The sequence below is a fragment of the Diplotaxodon limnothrissa genome, linkage group LG12, assembly GCF_057381915.1.
Source record: "Diplotaxodon limnothrissa isolate DT_005_m linkage group LG12, D_limnothrissa_male_GT1.1, whole genome shotgun sequence".
NCBI lineage: Eukaryota > Metazoa > Chordata > Actinopteri > Cichliformes > Cichlidae > Diplotaxodon > Diplotaxodon limnothrissa.
Genome location: NC_140607.1, coordinates 19433627 through 19461353, shown reverse-complemented (window position 1 = coordinate 19461353; position 27727 = coordinate 19433627). Strand labels below are relative to the sequence as shown.

The window sequence follows — 27727 nt, the reverse complement described above, 5'->3', positions numbered from 1 at the left end:
AAAGAGCAATTCAGGGTTTTGTAATTTAAGAGAAATTTAGAAATTCTTTGATTTGTTTAACCTGGCTGATGATGAGAGCAGAGCACTCACATGAAATCATGATACATCATTTTAGCGTTTAAGCTGGGGTCTCCCTCCCATCACTAGTCTGCAGAGATGGGAAGTGGCTTCCCCGCGCCCATGTGTGTTCACACTCACTTATGTGCACGACATGTTTAGGAGTGAGAGATCTTCTTTCTAGGTATGTGTGCCTTTTGCAGGTACATATATATTTGTGCAGCTTTTCAGGCACTTTATTTGAGAATAGTTCTTGTCTGTGATTGTTTCTACACTGTGTCTGTCTGTGCATCCACTCACGGTCATTCCTCCTATCCTCCCGTCTTTACTTGGATTAAAAATGACAGTGCCGTTCCAGTTGGATCGTCGCTCCCGTTTTAATGAACCGGGTCTTTATTGGGGACAAATTGATTTTTGGGCAGAGTGTTTGTTTATTAGCTCCTGCTTTACAGAGCTGATCATGAGTCAGCAGGTTCAGCATCTCTGTTTCAAATAATCATCTCTTCAAAAACTGAGGGCAACTCATGAGATGTAGAACAAACTAGGAGAGCCTTTGGAGAACGAATTTTTATTTTGAATGGAAATTTGGGGCAATGCAGAAAAGCCAACGATTAACAGGTTAGTTAATGATAGTGGGCGGACATGATGAGCATCTCTTGTGTCTGATTTTATTTCTCTTTAAACTCTGATGCTTCTCGACTCTTCTTTTTTAAAATCTGTCTGTTGCTTCCCCTTCCCCCCTGTCTTTCAGACTGGTCCATGATTGCCACAGCCATTGTGGTTTATCTCCTGTGGTGACTGCAGACTCAAGAGTTTCCTTCCCACATCCCAAGACCCACTGATCTCACCATTCCTCTAACTCGCCTTTACATTTGCCCCTTTTCCCCTCTCTTCCCTCTTTCTTCTACTTCTTGCCACAATCAGCACCCCTGCAAAGGCCTACTTTTGGAGCCAAAATGGAGGACACTTACAATAATAGGACTTCCCTAGTTAAGGGGGCCAAGGACATTGTCAAGGAGGCCAAAAAGCACGCAACAAAGAAAGTCAACAAGGCGGTAGACCGTGCTACAGATGAGTACTCTTCTCACCGCAACTACACTCGATTCCAGGACGAGGTGGATGAAGATGAGGATTTCTACCAGAACCCGCCGAGGCAGGACGGCGAGAGCTACCCCGACAATGAGGAGGGCTCAAGTGATGCTACAGAGGGCCACGACGACGAGGATGAGATCTATGAGGGCGAGTACCAGGGCATCCCCTCATCCGCAGGAGACAAGAAGCAGGGCCAGGTGGCACTGGGGAAGCCGATGTCTGATGGCACAAAGGACCGTGGCGAGCTGGAACAGGAGAGGCAGGCGGATGAGGAGGAGCTGGCCCAGCAATATGAGCTGATCATCCAGGAGTGTGGCCACGGCAGGTTCCAGTGGCAGCTGTTCCTGGTGCTCGGGCTGGCACTCATGTCGGATGGGGTGGAGGTGTTTGTGGTGGGCTTTGTGCTGCCCAGTGCAGAGACAGACATGTGTGTGCCCAACTCCAGCTCGGGATGGCTAGGTAAGGCCCTTCTTTGTATTCGTTTTGGATATTAATGCACTCGTTTCATTATTAATTCAGCAAGGCCTTTTCTTAGTGTGTATTTTATTCTGTTTAATTAGTTATTATAAGTCTGAAAGGCCTTTTTCTCACCTTTGAATAGAGTTTAAATAGCACCCTACGATGTACAGCTGCATCCTTTCCAGGATCATTATAAAATTAACAACTGTGCACATGTTTGAAATAAGTACACAGCATGCAAAAATAGCCTCAAAACAGCCTTGAAAAACAGGTCCAGATGTATGTGTTTGTGCTATACACAGTATGTCACTCTTATCCTATAGCAGTGTTTCACATAGATGAGGCGTTTCGGTCCAATGGTCTCCGTGTCAGGATTAAGAGGGTAGCTAATATTCCCTGTGTGCTCTGTGGGTTGAGGTGGAGTCTCAGCAGTACCAGTAGCTGCAGGTGCATAATCCATCACCACAGAGCTGTGTACAGGGGCTGACTCACTGTGTCAGTACCAGAGTGGAGAGGACATTCAATCAGGCACACAGCCCTTAGATACTAACTGCCACGGTGAGACGTGACAATACATCAACTTCACAGCAACACCTGATGGAAAACTGATACGCGCTTTGAAAATGAAGGTTGTGATGGAAAGTTTGACAAATACTATTGTACTGCTGCTTTATTTAAGAAAAATGTACTGTTGGTTGTACTTGCAGCAGAGTCATCTTATCAACAAAAACACTACTTTGTTAAAGCCTCACAAGATGTTGTGTACGCTGCACCTTCATTTTTCTGTCTCTTTCCTTGGTATCAGTGTAAACTCTTTGCTTCCTTTCTTGCCAAGCAAAGTCCTGCAGGCATTTTTGCTCTATGCTCTGCTTCTCCTTGTTCGTGACTCCATCCCTCACCCCTGTCCCTCCCCCTCACCCCCCATTCTCTGTGCTTTTCCTTTCTTCTCCCATCCTCCTCTTCCTCATCCTGCTGATTAGCCCGAGGCTCCTCCCTGTTGATTGGTGTGTGTGTGTGCATGCGTGTGTGTGTGAGTGTTTGAGCATAGCCTACATAATTACCATGACCTTGTTGGTATCCATTCGGAGTTTAACACACTAATTACACTTAATTAGAGGTAACAAAATGGTGTCAACTGATGTTTTACAGGTGCCACAGCATTTTTTTTACTTCCTTTAAGTGCAGAAATTCAAAAATGAACTTTAATCTGCAGATGAACGAGATAAGAAGTTCTGTTTTTTTAAGTTCACTGGGTAACGAGGATCTCATCTTACAGTGACAGCCTTAGATGGACTGACATCGTCTTTCAGAGCACTTTTACACCACAGCCCACATTCACTACTTTATTTTTCACACACTCACGCTCCAGTGGATGGACGTTTCTGGGGCATTTTTGGTTACCTTCTTTTGGCCAGTTACACTTTAATATGCAGACCAGGAGAGCAGGGATCTAATCAAGGACCTTCTAACTGGCCACAGTTGTCTTACCATGAAATAGCCTCTTTTTGGTGGTCTGCGGGTAAGGACTGAGGATCAGTTTAACCTGTGGTCCATACAGCTTGGTCTGTAGGTTCAGTTATCACACTTGGCAGATTTATCAGCATGTGAAGCTACTTAGGTTTCATTTAGATGAGGCTGGTTATGGTTGCATCTGCATTATACCCTCAAGGTCACTCTTCTGGAATGGTGGATGTGCACTCTCACTACACTCAGTCTTCTCAGTATGTGTTTCATCTCTGTCACAGTTGAAGTAAGTACATATTGCTTCCAAAATAAGGTCAACAGTAGAAAAATGAACCTAATCACTGATCTACTATGAATGTAGTTGGTGATTTATGTTTTTCAATTAAATTAAATTCAAATTTATTTATACAGCTCCAAATCACAACAACAGTTGCCTCAAGGTGTTTTATACTGTAAGGTAGACCCTACAATAATACATACAGAGAAAATCCCAAGAATCATATGACCCCCTATGAGCAAGCACTTTGGCAACAGTGGGAAGGAAAAACTCCCTTTTAACAGGAAGAAACCTCCAGCAGAACCAGGCTCAGGGAGGGGTGGGGCCATCTGCCACGGCCGTTTGTGGTTTGAGAAAGAAGACAGGATAAAAGACATGCTGTGGAAGAGAGCCTGAGATTAATAACAAGTATGATTCAATGCAGAGAGGTCTATTAACACAGAAATGTTACTGAAGAAAAAAACCCAAGTTTTAATTGGGTATTACAATAAATGCACATTCTGCTATATATGTGCTTTCTGATTTTTGTTTATATGCGGTTAAGTGTTTCAGAGGAGGCATTTGGACAATAGTAGAGTTAAAGTGGAGGCTGACATCCTCAGGATTAAGAAACTAAAAATTACCCAAAAATATATGAAAAATTAAGAAATTCTAAAGATTTGAAAAACCAGTTTGGTGTTTGGTTCGCTCTACCAGACTTCATCACAGTTTGAGTGCAGCTTCATTGACTCCATAGAAGGCAGAAGCAGGAGCATGCTGTAAAGACCGCTGAATATAATGGGATAATGCAGCATGAAAAAAAACAGAAAATCCCAAATAGGATGGATGAGTAAGATGCTGATTCCATTACTGAGTTGAATTTGGTCCAGCCGGTTTTCCGATCTCACAGGAATCTTTTAATGTTACTTCAGTGTGAAAGATGAAGTACTGGGCTATAGGAGGGGGTGAAATACTGTAAATACCTCAAACAAGAGTGGAGGATGTGGGAAGTGGGAAGCAGGAGGGAAGACACGCACGCTGAGATGCAATATGTGGGATAAACGGGGGAAGACGAGAGGAGGAGAGATGGCTTTGAAGCAGCGAGATGACCAAGTTACATGGGAGTAATAGGAAGAGTGCTGTGGGTGGACGGGTGCAGAGAGGTGGAGGATGGTAGTATTTAGTACACCAACAGTCAAAGTCAGGGAGAGGCTTAGCTATCATCTCAGACACATCAGACAAAGGGAACCGATCACCCTCTCATTACTTATTTGTTTTCTTAGACTGTCTCTCCACAGCTACAACTCCCCTCATTTTTCTCTTTGACTCATCTCGTTTTCATCTAATAGCCACCTCTCCACCTCTGCTGTCTCTACCTCCCTCCTACTTTCTTGTCTTTTGCTGCCCTTTATCTCTCTCCCCCCTTCACTTTCTTGTCTTTTGATCGCTTGTCCTTCCCTGGCCTTCTTTGAGTCCTGACTTCACTCTTTGTCTCCTCTAAAACTCCATCTCTACAGCGCTCCTCCCTTGTTGTCTCCTCTCATTTCCTATCGTTCCCTTTCTTTCTCCCTGTCGGTCTGAGCCAGCTGGCAGGCTGTATGGGGCTGCGCGGTCCTGGGGCAGCTGAGCATGGCTAAACTGCAGTAAGATCGCAGCGTCATTGCGGAGATTACACTGCTCGAATAGCCCAGCTAGCTCCACGTTGTGTGGGAGAATGTGTGTGGTGGACTGAGGGAGGGGAGATGCTCGATGGGACTGAATATCTGTGCGTGGACCAAACCTGCTGTCACCATGTCCAACTGCTCGCCTTTATCAGGGTTTCACAACATCACTATTTTATGTGAATTATCACAATCTGTACTGTTAATGAAGGTTGGATCATTACTGATTGGGACTGAGTCATTTTTAAACCCTGCGCTCTAAGAAAGAAGAAAGAAGAAATCCTGCCTCCACTGATACGACTTAAATATGACACAAAGCTTCAATCTCATCTTCTGCGGAGGTGGCAGAAGAAGGAGACACGAATCCGGTCAAACTGACACGATGTAGTACAAATGTGATTACACGCTGCTCAGTGTAAAGGAGCTGTTGACAGAGGCGCTAGGATGAAGCTAAAGTAAATACTGTAAATAGGAAGGAAAGCACAGAAGACAGGAGAGAGGAAACTGGAAAGCAAAGGAGGGTGCAAAGCTGGGGGAAAGACAAATGGGGGGGAATGGTAGTAATGCAGGGACTCACAGCAGGAGGGGGGGATGGTACAGAAAGGTGCCACAGCTGAGCCGCAGCATGCACCAGGGGTGCTGCTGCACGATAGCATCATCATTATGAATAAAGCAGGATGGGTGTTTTTGCGCGACGCCGAAACAGTTTGCACCGCTAAGAGCGAAGAGCATCAAAGCGTGAAATCAGAGAAGAGGTCGTGATGCAGCTAAGCGCTCCCACGGCTCTCAGGGGGCTCCTTGGTGTGTGACAGGGCAGAAAACACTCCACCAGGGCCTTCCCCATTCTCTCCTCCTCCTCACGCTCTTTTTCTCTCACCATATCTGGAAGTGACTGAACTCTCCTCCTGCGTTACATATCTCCCCCCTCATTACTTTTGGACGTATATTGGTGCTCGATCCTCAATTCCCTCTTATTTTGTGTTTTCTTTTCTTAATCTAGCTTCCTCTTGGCTATTTTAACAACAACAAAGGCAAATAAATGAATTTTTAACAATTTAACGAGCATCTCAGATTTACTCCTCAATTATCTGTGTTTGTGTGTGCAGCTTTGCTTTACTCTGTATGTGTGTGTGTATGTGTGAGGGTGCCTGAGATTTTGATGAATATTTATTATTCTTGGAGATGTGTTTTGACATCTCAACATACTGTCACAGGGCAAAACCTTTTGCTTCTGTGTGAGAGGTCTCCTGACACACTGTCATCTTCTGATGGTGCTCAGAGTCTATACGGGTCTTCACTTCTAAATTTAGCTGTATTTCACAGTGTTATGCATATACAGCAGGGCTTCACAGCTTTAGATACACTGTAAAGACCAAACCATTCAAATAGTTAAACATGAGTTTTTATTGAATCTTCTGAAACATTACAAAAAATACATATAAGTATCAGTTTTAATTTGTATAATTTATTTATTTTTTTGCCAGATTTGGCTTGTAGAGCTCTCAAAAACTCACTAAAACCCATGTATCCAATATGATACACTTGGCATTTGGGTTAGGTATATATTAGATATATAGCCTAAATGCATCTCAGCAAAAAGATGCAAATCTGCATCTAATGCATTGTGCCCGAATTAAAATGTAATGTCTGGCAAGTAAAGCCCACCATTTCTGGGCTTTCATAGCGATCAAAATTATCTTTAATAGATCCTTTTTGGAACATGTGTAGAAAAGAAAAAAAAATCTAAATTTGTTACCTTGGAGCAAAGAGTTCTTCCTGTCTGACTTTCTGAACTGCATAAAGTGTGTGTGACTCACTAAGAAGATGGATGTTGCACACTACTGTCCATGAACAACTCACAGGCTACTCTATTTAATTTAAATTTTGCAGTACTGCACTATTGTATATTCTTAAGTCTTCTTTTCGGTTGTTCTGTATGGTAGTCCCTAGAGACAAAGCACGTACAAACTCCAAAACATGCACAAACTCCAAAACACAACAGAAGTGCTCCAGGACGCTAGGGGCAGTGTTGAGGTTCTCTCTGAGCAAAGCACACTGACTGTTAGCTAACGCCAGATTTGACTCCACCGTAAACTAGGTTGACCAACCGTCCTCTTTTCCCCGGACATGTCCAGTTTTCACGTTCAGTCCGGGGCGTCCGGGTGGATTTTCGAGTTTGATAAAAATGTCCAGGTTTTCCTATAGGCCGACAGAGGACCCATGTGTGTAACGTCATTTCTGAACTGCTGCTTTGCGCTTGTTCTGCGCTCACAGACGTGACAGACAGCGCGCAGCAAAGTGCCTATTATATTATCATTATAATGATGTTTAAAAGATCCCAAAGCACAAGTGCATCTTTTCAGAAGAACTGCAAAAGACATTTCTCTTGCACCGACCCAGTACTGGTAATTTTTCTTATGCAGATGAGGTATTATTTCTGTACCATTATTTCATTTCCGAGGCTTTTAATTTTTAATTTTTTTTGCTCTTGTTGACTTGTAAAAGCCTACATGACATATTGTATTTCACAATTCATTAACTGCACAGACAAGGCATCGTTTTAATATGGTAAATATGTTTCTTTAAGCAAGTTTTTCATGACTGAGCCAAGTGTCCTCTTTTTTGGAAATTAAAATATGGTCACCCTACCGTAAACTAAGTGTTCATAGTAATTAAAAACAAATCAAACAACAGTTTGCACATTACCTTTCTTATAAAGCATTGTTGCTCTGTCCTTGCAGGTGTTTTCCGCTGGCATCCAACTCCATGTGTTTGCAACAAACTTGTTTATTTTGCAAATCGAGCTCAACACTGCCCCTAGCGTCCTGGAGCACTTCCATTGTGTTTTGGAGTTTGCATGTGCTTTGGAATTTGTATGTGCTTTGTCTCTAGGGGCCACCGTAGTTCTGTACATGTAGCAAACTGACAATAAAAAACAAAAAGAAATCTTTGAATTAAAATGACTTATTTAATGATTAATTTAAAAATCACAGTATTATGGATGCAGCACACATTTAGAACATGATAAGTGTCATTTACAGTCAGAACATGTCTGTGCTACTTTTGCATTATGTTACACTTCAGTGCACTGCAGTCCCAACCGCTGGTGTGAGCGCTGCTGACGCCGTGCAGTAGAATACAGCGGAGCAAGCCGGACAGAACATCAATAAAGTCATTACGTAATTGACTGTCCTGTGAGAGATGTACTCATTTGTTAGCAGTTTTATTGCTTTTATTTATTTATTTATTTAAACTGACTTTAAGGCAGAACGAATGATTGATTATTTTCCCTTGTTTCCTTGCATCTCTAAAAAAAACCAAAAAGTGTATTGTTTGTGTGAAAGGTTTAATGCTGGGAAACATAAAAAGGCCTCTGGATGTTTGGATGCATGACATTTAAATGGGAGGCCAATGGGTGTTTGCCTGTGCATTGCATATCTAGCCTCCCCTTAATGAAGTAAATGTGAACTGTGCATAGACTGAGGACTTCCGTTAAATTTAGAATTGAATTTATGATACCTTGAGGCGAGTATCTAGATGGCTGCCAAATGTGACAGATAGCTGCGTTTTGACCCCTGAAGTGAAAGAGTCAAACAGATATCTGCTCACAGCAGAGGAGAAGAGACCTGACTGGAGACATTACAGAAAGGAAATGAATCTTGCTATTAACATTATTGTAATGGGATGAACAAAGTGCCCCGCGGCAGAGTTGTATCTCTTTGTATGTGACTGCAACGGATAAAAATAACCTCCCTAAACCAGGTTTATGATTATGTGTCTGAAAATACCTGGATATTGATAAAGCTTCAATATAATCTGTTAGTAAACTCTGCTATTTTTCCAGCCTGGGACGGAAACATCAATGAAAGAAATTTCAGCAGACGCTGCATGTCCATGAAAGCGGCTAACCATTCCACTGCCAATTACAGTGCAGACTAAAACAGTAATAACAGGCTCCACTCTTCCGGGCAGATTCATGATGATTAGTGAAAAAAATCAATGCTGTTTTGTTGGAGCATTGATCTCATCTGTGATGAGAGAGATTAAAAGAGGGCAGAGGACCTTTTTGTAAAGTCATCCTGCATTACCGTTCACATTTGTCTCATTGTTCGGAGCCTGTTTTCTGTTTTTCTTTCTTGTTTTTTACACACTGTATTTACAGTTTTACAGTTATTTAAGTGTGTTACAGGGGCAGAGGCTTTTCAGACGGGGTTTAGGGTTTAGTATCTGCACTTGGAGTTCTAACTTTAGGATGCAGTCTAGCTTTTCATTCATTTTCTGCAGCTTATTCAGCTTCAGGTTGCAGGGGCATAATCTAAACTGAAAAGTCCAGACCTCCCTCCCCTCATGCAGAGGGGACACTGAGGTGTGATCTTGCCAGCCTGTTCTGGGTCTGCCCCTCCTGGTTGGACATGCCATAAACGCCTGGCCCAGGTGACGGTCAGATGGCCAGACCACCTAAACTGGTTTCTTTCGATAGGGAGGAATAGCAGCTCCACTCTGTGTACTTCCAAAATGACCAAGCTATTTATCCTGGTTCTAAGGGAGAGCCCAGCCAACCTTCAGAGGAAGTTAATTTCAGCCACTGCTATCTGTGATCTCTTTTTTAAAAACTCCATCCAGAGTTTACACTCAGCTCTCTCGTTACCACATCAGATTTCCATGATGTCCGCCTCACTGTCTCACGCTCCCCTCTCTTATGAACCCCAACATACTTATGAACAGTTATGCTTAAACATGTTGCTTGTTATGGATAAACCGTGATTGGCAGAGAAATCCAGTAACAGAACACAACTCAGGAGTTTGTGGAGAGAAGTAGTAGTATAGGTTTTTTTTTTACTCATTTAATGAATTAACAAATACTCTGGTCTAGTAACTGAAGAAATTACACAGCAAACCAACACAATCATACACTGCAGTGCACATACACAATATAGAGATGTGAGGTAATCGACTATATTTTAACAAAAAATAAAAATAAGGCCGCTCTCTCTTCCTTCCAGGCAGTGTTGTGTACTTGGGAATGATGGTCGGAGCGTTCTTCTGGGGAGGAATGTCTGACAAAGTGGGCCGTAGACAATGCCTCCTCATCTGCATGTCCACGAATGGCTTCTTTGCCTTCCTGTCATCTTTCGTCCAGGGATATGGCTTCTTCCTCGTTTGCCGTCTCGTCGCGGGTTTCGGGTGAGTCTGATAAACCGGAGGTTGCACAATGCCACCACAGTGGGAGGGTAACACAGCAAGTCCAACAATCAAAGACAAATCCCTGTTTTTCCTGATTGTTCCCATCCTCTGAAAAGTGATGAAAAAAATCAGGCTAATTATAATTATTAATAAAATAGTAATAGCTGTAATAAAAATTATTACTTTTTTACCAGAACTATGGCCAATGTAATTCTTCACTCTGTCAGCAAACTTTTATACTAACTGTGAATTTAGGGATTCCTGCAATGCATTAAAATGAGCAGAGCGTGCTTGAAAATGACAGACAGCATGTACTCTTTTTATAGCATAGACATATGACTGTGATTTATTGCGTTCTTTTCTTTGGCAGTATAACCGGTCCTTTAAGGCTTACTCATTCACTTTACAGGTCTTTGCAAAGAGCCCTCAATTTAACTGATTACTAACTGACAGTTTTTCAAGTTATTTTGGGGTTTTTTTGTACAGGTGAATTGAAACAACAAAGGACGGTACAAACTGTGGGATAAACGTGAAACTATGCGAATGATGCAAAAAACAAAATGCATCTGCCTTAGTCTCATTAATCTTCCTGTTTTCTGGTTCTTGCAGGATAGGAGGTGCTGTGCCCATCGTCTTTTCCTTCTTTGCCGAGGTGCTGTCCAGGGAGAAAAGAGGAGAGCACCTCAGCTGGCTGTGTATGTTCTGGATGATTGGTGAGATCTATGCATCTGCTATGGCATGGGCCATCATACCACACTATGGTGAGTGTACTTGCAAAAATGTTAACATTCACACCATCACCCATCAGTTTATATAATGTTGAGTGAGGCGGAACCACAAGGAAAAAATTAAGCTTTGTTTTTTCCTTTTGAAATTAAAGGTTGCATTGTTAGAAGGAAGAAGAAAGCATGAATCACTCAACTCCGTGTTTGAAATATAGCCCAATAACAAGCTATATATGGTGATACCCTTAACACAATTAAGTTAAGCGGCGCTCTTAGGATGCTTACAATGTGACTTTATGCTGAGCTCCTGAATAGAGTTACTAAACTGTACAGTCTCCACATGACCATGGGTTAAGGTGCCAGTTTTCCCTGCCATGGGAATTAATCACTTAATAGCTCTGAGTGGCTGCAGGCTGGGAGAGGCTGAGGTCAAAAGATTAATGTATGCACAGATACCACATAGCAAGTATGGGTGAGGGTGGAAGGCGGAAAATGTGATTTATGACAAAACTGTCTGTCGACTGCACTCGTCATGAGAAAAAACAGCACAAAGAGAATTGGCTTTCTTCCTCTCGCCGGATCCTTTTCATTTTCTCCTTGCTTTCATTTTTTTTAAACCTGCTGTTCCCTTCCTTTTACTGCCTCCCCTCACCTCCTGTTTTATACTCTCCCCATCTCTCTAACTCTGTCCTTCCTTTTATTACCTCGCCTCTCTCTCCACTCTCTGTCTCTGCAGAGTGTTCTTCTTGATCAAGCATAATTAGGTTTTTCTCCTTGCTCTAATAGGACAAAGCTACATCTAGAGTTGATTTATGGCCAGACCATGCTTTAGCCAGCCTGTGACGTCAGAGAGAGAGAGAGAGCGTGTGCGTGCGTGTGTGTTGCTGCAAGTTGCATGGATGATGTTTTACTACGACTGCAGATGCATACAGGTGAAATTGAATGCAATAACATCTGACACTGGGAGAGGTCGTTTGAGTGAACACAGGCACACAAAGAGGTGCTTTTATGGTGTTTCTGATAAGGGACTTCCCAGTTTTATTACATGATGCTTAAACAGGGGCACGCACACATGCACAAATGCTGTGGATCCACTCACATGGATGTACAGAAACACACTGGTAAGGGACTTCTGAAACCGGAATGAGGCTTCATTAGAGAACCTGGCTGTCAGATCAGTGGATATCATATTGAACAGATACTTTGCTTTTATTCTCTTTGAGACTCACTACCACTGCGCCTCTCTATCTGAGAGGGAACGACGTGTCTTGCATGCTTACTCCAAAGCTCACGAATGTTTTTTTTTAACAGTTTCCCTAAAGTGCTGCAGTGCCTTCGACCAATCCCACAATGACGTTTAAGAAAAAAAAAACAACTCCTGCAGACATACCTTTTAGCCTTGCAGTAAAACAAAGCTGCACGACTTATGGGTTATGATACAAGTTCCTTAACACTGGTGTTTAATGTGCCATTAGAGCTCTTATCTGTCTTTACCACTTGCTGACTCATAATGTCTCCTGAAATCCCCCTGGCAGCTGGAGATCCACAAGGAGGTCTACTTGGCAAAAATCCACTGACAGGAAAGCTGGATGAGTTGTTAAGTTAGTTGTTAAGCAAGATCACCACTTGAGTAACCTCATTAGGCAATGCTAAGACCTATAGATTAAAGCTTAAACATCAAGAGTGGACTACACACCATATTTTCTATGAGCCAGCATCTATTATATATTATCCGTCTCTCTGTATGTGTCTGTCTGACCGTCTACAGTAGGCCTGGGATGGCTGACTCAGTCATCCATAGACTTAGCCAATTATGTACATAATCCCTGTAATGAGATTTTCAGTGGCATCGGTGAAACACTAACCCTGCGGGGCAGGAAGTCATGCTACATTTCTGTAGAAAAGGCAATCACTGCTGAACAACCCTTTCTCTCATTGCTCCTCTCTTTATTTCTCTTTCTCACCAGATTTTACTCTAGACTCAAACACACACACACACACACACACACACACACACACACACACACACACACACACACACACACTCACTCGTTTTCATATCTTAGTGAAAACATCTCATTGACATAATGCTTTCCCTATAGCTGCTAACCCTAACCATCAAAAATGAATGCCTAACCCTCAGCCTAAACCTAACCATAACCTAATTGTATCACTGACACTAAAACCACACTTTGAGCCTCAAAAATGCCTTCAAACTTGTGGGCATGGGCATTTTGTCTCCATAAGTAACTGTTGGTCCCCACAGTTATAGTGGCATGCCAGTCTTCTGTCCTCACAAAGATCTTTAAACATGTACACACACCAAAAGGCAAGGAAATAAACAAAGGGACTTTTACTGCCCAATGGAAACCATTATAGACTCACTGGTAATCCGTGTTGCGTCACAAAAAGTCATTGTCTGTGTTCTTTACATTAGATAATTAATACATTAGCAATTTAGATTATCATACAAAGACAAAGTAATTAGTTTCTACCTTTATTTACGTTTTAGTCACTCGTAACAAGACATTTCCTCTTTCTTGTCTCTTTTGGGACGTATTAGCACCACTTATGATCGTCTCCCACACCCTTTAAAAACAGTTGTTTAAGTGGTTCATATGCACAGCTATCAATGATGAATTTTAATATGCTGTGAGATTAATCCCAAGCAGTCGTTTTCTGGCAGAACCATTAGCATTAACCCCCTCCCCACCCTCCGACTCCCCTCCTACGCCTGTTGATGGATAATGGTGCTATTCCGTTAGGAGCAGTATCTCCATGAGGCATGTTCCACGGAGAGACGTGGGAGGTCACAACTGATGCAACAATCCCTTTCCGTGCTTCCTGCCCAATAACATTGCAGAAAAAAAGACTAAATCATTAAGAACACAAAGAAAAGTGTGCATATACAGTACATTAAACATTTGTGATGGCTGGTCTTTTCACTTCTCTTTATATACTTCAGGTTTTTCCATCAGAATCCTGCTGTGCCAAAAAGTAAACTTCAGTTTATGCAGCACACCCAAAAAAACTGAAGACACAAAACTCATCCAAAAAATACAATTTAATTTGAAACTCTGCTGTATTTTCTTCCTGTTTTGTTTTGTTAAACAGTTTCCCTGTGTGTCATGTTTTTTTTTTTTTTTTGCTTCTTTACCTTAGCTGCCTGTCTTACTTGACTTTTGACTCTGAACTGTGTAAATGTTAAAATGTCAAGTGTTTTTTTTTCTAGCAAGTCATGGTGTTAACTGTAAAAGAATTACAAAAAACTGGTGCGTACATTTTTACAGGTACATAAGTAACTAGGTTGACAGATGACAAGTGTCTTGGTCAGAAGTGCTCTATTCCATCATTAAACCATTAGAAATGAAATCACTGAAACTCATAATACGCAGTCCATAGACGCCATCATTAGGGCAAGAAAACCCCCACAAAAGCCCACTAAAATGGGTGAGAGGATATTTTTTTGAATGCAAATAAACCTTCCTTCACAAATCAGCTAAGACTGCTTCAAAGCAGGTGCTGGAGTGTAGATGACCTATATGTGCCTATAAGGCCAGTTAAGAGACCTGGGTTTGATTGTGTCCTGGACCATTTCCTGCATTTCGTTCCCTTTCACTGTTCTGTCCAGCAATAAAGACTAAACTGTCCAAAAACATATCTTAAAAAGAAACTCTTAAGTAAGTAGAGCCAAACTCAACGTCTTCAATGTAAATACAGATGATTGACCTCAAGAAGAAAACCACTGAAGGGCACTCAAAATCAGAAAGGCCACATTAAACTTTGTTAGAAAGGACAACTCCATGGAGAGATGAAAGGTTTGGAGATGGAAAGGAAGGCCTCATGATCTCAAGCACACAGGATCATCTGTCAAATATGCTGGAGATATTTTTTATGCAGGTAAGGGCATGGCTGGCAATAGAAAGGAAAAAGGAAAATGCATAATGTTGCACAAATTTCATATGTGTTTATGCGTGGGTGGGTATGACATGGCATTATGTGGTGTCGCTGCACATGATCATTCATGTTTATTTCTGTGCTGTTTCTCCATATACTCCATATAATAACACCTCCCACCCACTACATGACATGCTGGTCAGTCACAGGAGCACGTTCAGTGAGAGACTGAGATTACCGAAAAGCACCACTGAACGACACAGGAAATCTTTCCTGCCTGTGGCCATCTCCCTGTACAACGCATCCACTTAACACACTGGTTACTGCTACAACTACACATGTTTTTTTTCCAGCTATTTATTTATGAGTGACTTATGTATATATATATATATATATATATATATAAAACACCCAGCACGCCCCTGCGGGCGGTTTATCCTTCAAGCTCGGGTCCTCTACCAGAGGCCTGGGAGCTTGAGGGTCCTGCGCAGTATCTTAGCTGTTCCCAGGACTGCGCTCTTCTGGACAGAGATCTCCGATGTTATTCCCGGGATCTGCTGGAGCCACTCGCCTAGCTTGGGAGTCACCGCACCTAGTGCTCCGATTACCACGGGGACCACCGTTACCTTCACCCTCCACATCCTCTCGAGCTCTTCTCTGAGCCCTTGGTATTTCTCCAGCTTCTCGTGTTCCTTCTTCCTGATATTGCTGTCATTCGGAACCGCTACATCGATCACTACAGCCGTCTTCTTCTGTTTGTCTACCACCACTATGTCCGGTTGGTTAGCCACCACCATTTTGTCCGTCTGTATCTGGAAGTCCCACAGGATCTTAGCTCGGTCATTCTCCACCACCCTTGGGGGCATCTCCCATTTTGACCTCGGGACTTCCAGGTTATACTCGGCACAGATGTTCCTGTACACTATGCCGGCCACTTGGTTATGGCGTTCCATGTATGCCTTGCCTGCTAGCATCTTGCACCCTGCTGTTATGTGCTGGATTGTCTCTGGGGCATCTTTACACAGCCTGCACCTGGGGTCTTGCCTGGTGTGATAGACCCCAGCCTCTATGGATCTTGTGCTCAGAGCTTGTTCTTGTGCTGCCATGATTAGTGCCTCTGTGCTGTCTTTCAGTCCAGCTTTGTCCAGCCACTGGTAGGATTTCTGGATATCAGCCACCTCCTCTATCTGCCGGTGGTACATACCGTGCAGGGGCCTGTCCTTCCATGATGGTTCCTCGTCTCCCTCCTCTTTCTTGGGTTTCTGCTGCCTGAGGTATTCACTGAGCACTCGGTCAGTTGGGGCCATCTTCCCAATGTATTCTTGGATGTTCGTTGTCTCATCCTGGACTGTGGTGCTGACACTCACCAGTCCCCGGCCCCCTTCCTTCCACTTAGCGTACAGCCTCAGGGTGCTGGACTTGGGGTGAAACCCTCCATGCATGGTAAGGAGCTTTCTTGTCTTTATGTCAGTGGCTTCTATCTCCTCCTTTGGCCAGCCTATTACCCCAGCAGGGTACCTGATCACGGGTAGGGCGTACGTGTTGATGGCCCGGATCTTGTTCTTACCATTCAGCTGACTCCTCAGGACTTGCCTGACCCTCTGCAGGTACTTGGTGGTTGCAGCTTTTCTAGCGGCCTCTTCATGGTTCCCATTCGCCTGCGGGATCCCCATGTACTTGTAACTGTCCTCTATGTCTGCAATGTTGCCTTCTGGTAGTTCAATCCCCTCAGTTCTGACTACCTTCCCTCTCTTTGTTACCATCCGGCTACACTTCTCCAGTCCGAACGACATTCCAATGTCATTGCTGTATAGCCTGGTAGTGTGGATCAGTGAATCGATGTCTCGTTCACTCTTGGCATACAGCTTGATGTCATCCATGTACAGGAGGTGGCTGACAACTGCTCCGTTCCGTAGTCGGTATCCGTAGCCAGTCTTGTTAATGATCTCACTGAGGGGGTTCAGGCCTATGCAGAACAGCAGTGGGGACAGAGCATCTCCTTGGTAGATCCCGCACTTGATGGTGACTTGTGCTATGGGCTTGGAGTTGGCCTCTAGTGTTGTACGCCACATCCCCATTGAGTTCCTGATGAAGGCTCTTAGGGTCCCATTGATCTTGTACAATTCTAGGCATTCCAGTATCCAGCTGTGGGGCATTGAGTCATAGGCCTTCTTGTAATCAATCCAGGCAGTGCACAGGTTGGTCAGTCTGGTCTTGCAGTCTCGGCTGACTGTTCTGTCTACCAGTAGCTGGTGTTTTGCGCCTCTGGTATTCTTGCCAATTCCTTTCTGTGTCCCGCTCATGTATTGACCCATGTGCCTGTTCATCTTAGCCGATATGATGCCTGACAGGAGCTTCCATGTAGTACTGAGGCAGGTTATTGGTCGGTAGTTGGAGGGGACCGGTCCCTTCTTGGGGTCCTTGGGGATCAGGACCGTCCGACCTTCGGTTAGCCATTCCGGGTGTCTCTCGTTAACTAGCAGCTGGTTCATTTGTGCTGCCAGACGCTCGTGGAGTGCAGTCAGCTTCTTCAGCCAGTAGGCGTGAACCATGTCGGGCCCTGGTGCTGTCCAACTCTTCATACTGGAGACCCTTTCTTGGATATCTGCCACTGTGATGGTTACTGGACCCTGTTCAGGGAGGTCGCTGTGGTCTGCCCTCAGATCCTCTAGCCACTGAGCATTGCCGTTATGGGTTGCATCCTTCTCCCATATGCTCTTCCAGTATTGCTCCGTCTCCAGCCTTGGTGGTGCTGTTCTCTTATTGTTCCCTTGCCACTGAGAGTACACCTTTGCTGGTTCTGTGGAGAACAGCTGGTTTATTCTCCTGCCTTCTATCTCTCTGGTGTACCTCCTCAAGCGGCTGGCCAAGGCTGTGAGTCTTTGCTTGGCAGTTTCCAAGGCCTCAGGTATGGACAGCTTGCTGTATTTCTTAGGCACCTTATTTGTCTTACCTTTCTGCAATTCCGTTAGTTGGCTAACCTCCCTCCGTGCTACTTTGATCTTGCCCTCTAGCCTCCTTCTCCATGGAGGGTACTGCCCCTTGTCGCTGTTCAACTTGTAGCCAAGCATCTCACTGATCACTGCTGCCGTATTGTAGATCAGCTTGTTAGTGTCGGTAATCGTGGTTGTAGGTATTGCCCGTAGTGCTGCATTAACATCATCTAGCAGACCTTCTGAGGGTACTTCACGTAATCTTGGTAACCGGCTATGGGGGATCCAGGTTTCAAGCTTGGCCATGATCCTATTTTTCAGGTCAGTTCCTCTCACACTCAACGATCCTTCTCCTATCGCACTTGGGGCTATGTACCCAATCTCGGGTGGGGGTGATGATATCGCCCCCCTGACCTGGCGTCCTGACTCCTCCTTGCCGTAGCATTTGTGTTGTACCTCGTCAATCTCTAGCTGTGAGAGCAGTCCCTTCTTTCGAATGTTGGAACACTGAGCTACTAGTTGTTTCGCCGTCATTGTGGATGTTGGGTATCGAAGAATCCATAGGTCCCTCATCCTATTCATGTAGCCCCTTCCGCCGGGGTTACTTGTGTAGTAGCATTCCAACAACGCCCTGTTTTCGTCTCTTGCCCACCGATGCCTTCCAGTTCCAGTAGCCCACTTTTCGTCAGGGTGCCCTGGTTCCTCAACACCTGACGCGGACCTTGTTGATCCGGGCGACGTCCGAGCCGGCATGCCTTCATATTTATCTGTCTCGCTCATGTCTGCGGTAGGCTTGCTTAGCATAGGGGGTCTAGCCTTAGGACCCTTACTGGATACAGACGCCCCAGGCAGGAATCGAACTTGCGATCCTCTGTTCCAAAGGCGTGTAGTCTAACCACTACGCTATCCAGCTGTGATATATATATATATATATAATATATATATATATATATATGTGTATATATTGTACTATTCTTAGTTAGCGTATTGTCTGTCTTGTCTTAATGTTGGTTTATAATGGAGCACTGTAACAAAAAATAGTATTCTGTAGTAATAAGTATTCTGATTCTGATTCTGATACTCAGCTTATTGCATGTGTGCGTCTCCCCTCTTTGTGTGTGTCTGTATGCGTGAATGTTAGAAATGATTAATGAGTCTGGAAGAGTGCCTGTGGGCTGAGATCAGGTGCAACAAGATTTAACTTAGCAGAAAAAGCTCAGTTGTATTCGTACCCATTCAATTAACCTGTCCCTGTGCACTCTCAGGCTTCCTCTGCAGAGCCATTCATCTCTAAGTTTTACACATCACTCTCCTGCGGCTGTCAAGAGCTCCCATTTAAACGCTGTCTTTTATTTGTAGCCCTTTGTGTTTGCAGTGTAAGACTCGCACGCAACACTCACAATCAGCCTTTTAATTCACTTAGTCTCATCTGGTTAAGAATATGCAATAGAAGTACCTATGCTGTATCATCTAGAGTTAAATAAATGTTGAATGCCATCTGTGTTATTTAGCTATTGATTCTATGCTACCATGAAAGCACAGTTGCATTTTCTTTTATTATGCCCCTATGAGTGCAGACTTACCTAAAGAGCCACCTGCTGTAAGCTGAGAATTACTTAACAATTCATCCGTGAACTGTTTGTTACTCTTTCATGAATTTCAACCAGACATATCTGCTTGTGTGGCGCTCTTTCCATTGTTATAGTAAAAGAAAAATGCACCCACCAGACACTTTATTAGGTACACCTGTTTAACACAAATATCTAATCAGTGAAGCACATGGCAGAAACCCTAATAAGACTTTGGTACTGTCCCTTTATGACCATAATGTACCCATCTTCTAATGGCTGCTTCCAGCTCAATAATGAACATAACGATGAGTTCACTGTACTCAAATCAGGTCCAGACTCACCAGATCGCATTCCAATAGAGAACCTTTGAGATATGATAGAATAGGCGATTCACATCTTCAAGGTGTAGCTGGTAAATCTGCAGCGTCTGTGTGATTCTATCATGTTAATAAGGTGTCAAAAGTGCAATGATTAATGTTTTATGTTTGCTACTATTGTAGCTTATTTTCTTCCAATTCAACCCCCAAACTCTGTTATGCTGTGTTTTTCACTTTCTGCATTAGTCACATGCAATTTTCTAAACAGATTTGGTTGCTGCATAATCATGATTGTTGTCATGATGTCATGATCATTATAGATTTTCTAAACTATGTTAGGTTTGGTTTATTTACCTCACCAGGCATGTGCATAGCTTAATATCTGAATGCTGTTGATTCACATTGTTTTATCTTGTAATGAGCTATGAGTCACTTTACGTTTGCTACTTTTTGCAGGTTGGAGCTTCAGCATGGGTTCAGCATACCAGTTTCACAGTTGGAGGGTGTTTGTCGTCGTCTGCGCCCTACCCTGTGTGTGCGCTGTGGTGGCACTTACCTTTATGCCTGAAAGTCCCAGGTTTTACCTCGAGGTAACGAGACCTTCTGATTTTTAGCAGACTAAACCTATTTTAGTCTGCGCCTCCTGAATGTGCTGCATCAGTTCGTATCCCAGAGAATGCCTTGTCATGGTGCTGTGTTGTCCTCAACTGTCATCAGTTTTACATTCAGCATCTTTCAGACAAATTGAGATTACTTGGACATTTCCCAGCAGATGTTTAATCAGACAAAAACAGTGTGAGTCATTCAGTGCTGTTGGAGGCCTGTGTATGTGGAAAATAGAAGCTCAGAGATCTGTGACAGTAGGTTTGCCGCTCCAGCATAATTATCCTTTGAAGTGAAATGAGTCACCATTGTCGTGACTGTCATCATTTTGCCCTATCTTGGAGAAATCAAAGGCTTGTATTTATGCACCTGAGCAGCCTGCTGCTGCTGATCCCATGGCGGCGCACACAGTTGCAGCAGCTCGATGTACCACTGGTCAGTGTGGTGTTTGGTTATCTTTGTACGTTTTGTGTTTTGTTTTGTGCGCGATCAGTCAAGCGAATAACATCTTCAGCAGACATGATCTTCTTAAGATCGGAGTGAGTTACCGTGTGAGCGTGACCATGGAATTTATCCACTCACACAAAATACCAGAGGAAGTAGCGAGGAGACCGGGCGCTCCTTGGATTACTATTCCGGCGGGAGGGAGACGCAGACGGCGACGAGAGAGAAGGAGGAAGCGAGGCTGCCGGGCTGGGCTGGCGTGCTAACCAGGCTAAGGAGGAAGCCTTTCAAACCACCGCTCCCGAGTTTATATCTCTCGAATGTCAGATCCTTGGCGAACAAGATGGACGAACTAAGGTTACAAATAACAACGGACAATCACATCAAAAACTCATGTATTCTTCTAATCACTGAGTCCTGGCTGCATCAGTCCATCCCGGACTCTGCTATTGAGCTAGCAGGCTACACCGCACAGCGCCAGGATAGAACAAACAATTCCGGTAAGAGAAAAGGAGGGGGAATCTGCATATACGTGAATAACAGCTGGTGTACAAACACAGTGATCATAGACCGTCACTGTTCTCCGGACATAGAATATCTGACTGTCAAATGCAGGCCCATCTATCTTCCACGGGAGTTCACTGTTGTGGTAATAACAACTGTTTACATACCGCCAGATGCAAATACTAACGTGGCACTAGCGCTTTTGCACACGAACATCAACAATAAACTCAATAAATATCCTGACGCAGTGCACATTATAGCGGGTGATTTTAATCAGGTGGATTTAAAAACAGCTATCCCTAATTTCCACCAGCATGTGAAGTGTGCCACGAGAGGGGCTAACACCTTAGATAAAGTCTATTCCAACATCAAGAAGGGCTACAGGGCAAGACCCTTACCACATCTGGGCCAATCTGACCATTTATCCCTGCTCCTAATTCCTGCATATGCCCCAATCAGGAAAACTGCGTCGACCATCACTAAAACTATAACAACATGGCCAGAGGGCACTTCTCAACAGCTACAGGACTGCTTTGACAGAACCAACTGGAATATCTTCCAACATCAAGACCTGGAAATGTTCACAAACAGTGTCCTCTGTTACATCAAACACTGTATAGACACTGTCACAGTAGACAAGCAGATCCGGGTTTACACCAACCAAAAGCCATGGATGACCCGGGAAGTCCAGCAGCTGTTAAAAGAGAGGAACAGCGCCTTCAGGTCCGGAAGCAGGGAGAGCTACAGCAGGGCTAGAGCCAACCTGAAAAAAGGCATTAAGAAGGCCAAGGCGGACTATAGGAAGAAGATCGAGAACCACCTGGAGAGTAAGAACAGCCGGCTGGTGTGGCAGGGTGTCCAGCAGCTGACAAACTACAAGTCCAAATCAGGTATGGCTGAAGGTGACCCAGCATTGGCGGAGGAGCTGAACATCTTCTTCACACGCTTTGAGGTCACTGCACCCTATGCCTCAGAGGAACAGCTACACCATACAGCCCACAGCAGCAGTACCATCATCACTCTGGAGGAGCATGAAGTGAGGCGCACCCTGCGGGCTGTTAACCCGAGGAAGGCAGCCGGCCCAGATGGCGTACCAGGACGTGTGCTGAGAGACTGCGCAGACCAGCTTGCCTATATTTTCACCAGGATTTTTAACCAATCCCTTGAACAGTCAAACGTCCCACCCTGCCTCAAGACCTCCACCATAATACCCTTGCCCAAGAAATCTCATATCTCTAGCCTAAATGACTATAGACCAGTGGCACTAACCCCGGTGGTGATGAAGTGCTTTGAGAAACTTGTGCGTTACCACATTACAGCAGCCCTACCCAGCAGCCTTGACCCACACCAGTTTGCCTACAGAGCAAACCGATCGACAGAGGACGCCATAGCAACAGCACTCAATGTAGCATTAACACATCTGGAGAGGCAAGGAAGCTATGTGCGTATGCTCTTTGTGGATTATAGCTCGGCATTTAACACCATTCTTCCATACAAACTGGACGCCAAGCTAAAAGACCTAGGGCTTCCTCACAGCACCTGTAAGTGGATCAATAGCTTCCTCACCGACCGCAGACAGAGAGTGAGAGTGGGATGTTACACATCTCCAGCCCTAAATCTAAGCACTGGGTCGCCACAGGGCTGCGTGCTTAGTCCACTGCTCTACTCGCTTTATACACACGACTGCACCCCCGCCCACCAGAGCAACGCCATTGTAAAGTTCGCAGATGACACTACTGTGGTGGGGCTCATATCTGGGGGAGATGAGTCTTCCTACAGAGATGAGGTGGAGCGGCTGTCTTCATGGTGCAAGGATAACAACCTTCTCCTAAACACGAAAAAGACCAAAGAACTCATAATTGACTACAGAAGACACAAGACAGAAATCCAACCACTAATCATCAGCGACGACTGTGTGGAGAGGGTGGCAGACTTCCGCTTCTTGGGAGTCAGCATAGAGGGAAACCTATCCTGGAGTGTGAATACCTCTGAGCTACTGAAAAAGACACAACAGAGACTGTACTTTCTGAGAGTGCTTAGGAAGAACAACATCACACAGAGACTGCTGGTGTCTTTCTACAGAGCCTCCATCGAAAGCATACTAACGTACTGCATAGGCATATGGTACGCTAGCTGCACAGTGGCTCAGAGGAAAGCACTCCAGGGAGTAATCAACGCTGCCCAAAGGACAATCGGCTGCCCTCTCCTCAAACTGAAAGACCTACACAGTTCCCGCTGCCTCAAAAGAGCCCATAACATCATAAAGGACACCTCACACCCTGGACACTCCATGTTCGAACTGCTGCCTTCAGGTAAACGGTATAGAACAACATACACAAGGACTAACAGACTCAAACACAGTTTCTACCCAATTGCAATATCATGTCTCAATGCTACTAAAAGTAGATGACTCTCATTGCCCCTGTTGTCATTTGTGCCCTTGATGTTGGAATGCTTTCAGACATGTTTTGTTGGATGCGCTAACAAATTGATTGAGTGATTGATTGTTTGAGTGATATATCAACTAGGTCGTATGTTGAGTGTCTGTATGGGGCCTTAGGCCTGGATTGCTTGGGTGTATCTACGGTATGAGAATACTGTATTTTATATGTATTTCTATCTTTTATATCCTATCATTATAGTTTTTAAGTATTTAATTATAGTTTTTAAGTATTTATCTTTTGTGATGTTGCACTGACCAGAGACATCTTTCAATTTCATTGTACCTGTGACAATGACAATAAAGAATATTCATTCATTCATATTCATTCATTCATTCATATTCATTCATATTCATTTATCTTGTCGTCTCTCTTCCTTACTTTCCTTGCTTGACAGGTGGGGAAGCATGATGAAGCCTGGATGATCCTTAAACAGATTCACGACACCAACATGAGAGCGCGTGGGCAACCTGAGAAAGTCTTCACTGTGAGTGTTTGTTTCTGCAGTGCTGGGTTTCCTGACGCTTAAAGAAGTAAAGAGGCTTATATTCTGCCACCACTGGGACAGATTTTAACGCTTTCACCGTGCAGGATCACATCTGAATTATGATGGTTCTGAAAGCTGTTTTGTGTCATTCAGGCTTATTTGCAGCATGAGCTCCACTTTGGGAAAGCCGCTTAGTCAACATGTTTCCTGAATTGATCCTATGCTATTGAACACACCGTTTATATTCACCCTTTTTATACTGGTTTGATTTTTTTTTCCATAATTCTGTTCATTAAATTTTTAAAGATAAACAAACAAGCAAAATGCAAAAACCAAACAGAATGAATCCAATGCATGTACTTTAGGTCCAGAAATGTGTCAGTTTCCCATGTCAAAGTTCCAGTCAGCTCTCCCTTCCATTCATGCAACGTACAAGTTCTCCCAAATTTACAATTAGAGAGTTCCACATGGAAATAGAACGAGGATCATCTCCGACCCCCTTCACCATTATGGCTTTCCTCACTAGCATTAAAAGAGACTCAATCACAGCCTCTTTTAAGAGAGGTGGGAATCTTCTCAAGCAGACAGAGTAGCAGGTTTGTTGAAATCTGCTGACCTATTGCTGTACTGTCACAGCTGTTCAGAAGCTGATTTGATTTTTAATGCTGTGTAGGTGTAGTTTTATTCTAGAAATAAATGAAAGGCTATGATATTGCACAACAATGTCAGTAATTCAATGTCAACTTATTGTAAAGTAATACAGATGTTATTCTTATACTGTTTTCCAATATTCCAGGTAAACAGGATCAAAACTCCACGGCAGTTGGATGAATTTGTTGAAATGGAATCAGAATCTGGCAACCCAGTTTCCAAGGCTTTCTTCAGGATAAAGGCTGAAGTTCGTGGGGTAAATATTTGTCTTTTTATTTGATTATAGTTAATTTTTAACTATAATTAATTTTATTGTAAATTCCTGCTTTTATAAATAACTTAAACCTTCCTAAATTCACTAATGCTAATTTCAGCTGCTAAGCAAATGTGTAAACCGGAAAACTATAGAGCCACCTTAAACCTTCCTCAATAAATTAAAACTGTTGTTTGAGTGTGACGACATAACCTTTTTGACTCCTTGTCAAAAGTGTCTAAGATTTGAGTAACAGAAATATCAAATCAAGTAGGGCGGGGCTACAGTTTATGTAATACCAATTCAAACCACAAGACGGTGCAACAATTCAGTGCGACTTTTCTTTAACTAGGCAAGTCGCCGATAACAAAACCTTATTTATAAACAGCTGCATGGTGGAAATGGAAATAGGGCTAAAAAGAAGTATCGAAAGTCAAAAGCAGCAGCACATATCAGAGAACATCTCAACACCCTCTCTGGTAGCACACTGCCCCCTGGTGGAGAAGATTTCAGTTAAGTTGTGTACTAGGCCATTACAAAAAGTACCTTTAATTATATTTGTTTTCCTTATTATTCCACTGTACCAAATCCTGATGCCTATTCTAATAGAGCTCTTGTCTCTTTTTAGATCTATCTGAACCTTATGAAGTGTTTCAACTACCCAATGCGAGAAAACATGTTGCGACTGGCCATAGTGTGGTTCACGCTGTCATTCGGGTGAGATTTGTCAGTTTTGTCATAGAAAAATCAGACAAGTTTCTGTGGTCAGATAATAGCTCTAGGCAGTCTGTTTTGTTGGCACATTGCATTTCTGTCATCTTGAGCGCTGCTGTGTAGAAGTTGCACAGTCTCAAAATCAATCACTGTCTCCCTGCCCCACGGATCAATACAGTTCCATTGGTGTCTCTGTGGATACAGAGGTGGACCTGCGTGCATGTGTGGAGGAGACAAGACAGGAGGCAGCCAGTTGATTTTTTTAAAGCACAAGTATCTTCTGGATTTCTAATGTGTCTGTCTATCTATTTATTGTTTTGTCAGGTCTCACTCTAACACGAACAACCTCTCGTTGATGAACCGATCAGCTGATTTTTTAGATCCAACTATCAACATGTCCCTCTGATTGCAGATATTATGGCCTGTCAGTCTGGTTCCCTGATGTCATTAAACACCTGCAGGCTGATGAGTATGCCTCTAAAGTGAAGATCCATAACAATGAACGCATCGAAGGCATCACCTTCAACTTCACCCTGGAGAACCAGATACACAAAAATATTCTCTTCATTAACGACCAGTAAGACAATTCAGTTTCATCATAATAATAATAATAATAATAATAATAGTAATAATAATAATAATGATGATGATGATGGAGGCAAATTTGTTATGCACAACTGATAAAATGTTACATGCTGCAATTAAAGTGATAAAGTGCATAAAATATCACCACTAGACATCAGCAGATTGCAGTCAACTGAATTCTGTTTTACTCCTTTACTTACTCCTCATAGTTCAAGTGCTAAATCCTAGCTACAGTAGCTGCTGTTGGACAAACATTTTAGTCAGAAAGAGTTCAAAAACAGCTTCTTTGCCACTGCTGCTGTTAGTCAGTGTTAGCTGCTGTTAGGTTTGGGGTCAGTCAAACTTTCTTTGAAATGGATTCAACATTGCTGGACTCAAACACTTAGTTTGATTACATTCTCACACTGTTTGAGAGTTTGCTCGCTGTTTATCTGACAGGAAGTGTCATTTTTAGGACACTCGAGCGTTGGCATAACGTTAGCTTATAACCAGATGTTGTTGCATAACTTTCTCTTTGTGAGCTGTCAGCGCCGTTCACATGTATTTTTCATGAATTAATTGTAACATTTATAAGAACCCATCCATTTGTTGGAAGACTTAATTGCACATAAATATAATATTCTTGTTTTCTATTAAATAACTTAAAAAAATGACTGATTGTACCTTTAAAGTTAACATATTTCTGTTACTTCAGCTTTGTCAATATGAAGCTGAAGTCTGTCACCTTCATTGACTCCACCTTTCGTAACTGCTACTTTGATGATGTGACATCAGTGGGCTCCTTCTTCAGGAACTGTACCTTCATTGACACGTTCTTCTTTAACACAGGTGAGGCATGACTACACAGGTAAACTCTTATGTTTTGTCATTTCTAATACACCATCTATAATCTTAACATGGGAAAGTTTTTGGTTTTTTTGCTTCTCTGGGCAGATATCGATGAATCTAAATTAATTGATGGCACAGAGGTGATCAACAGTACATTTACCCACAACAAGACAGGGTGCCAGATGACTTTTGATGATGACTACAGCGCCTACTGGGTTTACTTCATCAACTTTCTGGGGACCCTGGCTGTTCTTCCTGGCAACATCGTGTCTGCTCTCCTTATGGATAAAATTGGGCGTCTCTCTATGTTAGGTAGGAAAGTAAGACCTGGCTCTTTGGTAACACTATGGGTGTGTCAACTTTTACTCTTCTTTTGAATATGTGTGTATGTCCTCAGGTGGCTCCATGATCCTATCAGGCATCAGCTGTTTTTTCCTGTGGTTCGGCACCAGTGAATCCATGATGATTTTCATGTTGTGCCTTTATAATGGCCTCAGCATCTCTGCCTGGAACTCCCTGGATGTTGTCACCACCGAGTCCTTCCCTACTGTCAGGAGGTAACAGGACAAACGTGTTTTTTTTCTTATAGATAACATTGTTG

The 27727-nt window shown here is 43.3% G+C and overlaps 1 protein-coding gene across 1 annotated transcript in view; it reads left to right on the top strand.

The window, feature by feature from the left end:
• The first annotated feature begins 1013 nt into the window (after window positions 1-1013).
• Window positions 1014-27727, top strand: part of sv2ca (synaptic vesicle glycoprotein 2Ca) — a 28241-nt gene continuing 1527 nt past the window's right edge. The window contains exons 1-11 of the mRNA XM_085367260.1: window positions 1014-1608; window positions 9993-10173; window positions 10783-10934; window positions 20073-20206; window positions 24006-24095; window positions 24892-25002; window positions 25628-25716; window positions 26126-26290; window positions 26993-27126; window positions 27232-27438; window positions 27524-27683. Coding sequence (XP_085223386.1) covers window positions 1014-1608; window positions 9993-10173; window positions 10783-10934; window positions 20073-20206; window positions 24006-24095; window positions 24892-25002; window positions 25628-25716; window positions 26126-26290; window positions 26993-27126; window positions 27232-27438; window positions 27524-27683 — 2018 coding nt within the window. The remainder of the gene's footprint in view (window positions 1609-9992; window positions 10174-10782; window positions 10935-20072; window positions 20207-24005; window positions 24096-24891; window positions 25003-25627; window positions 25717-26125; window positions 26291-26992; window positions 27127-27231; window positions 27439-27523; window positions 27684-27727) is intronic.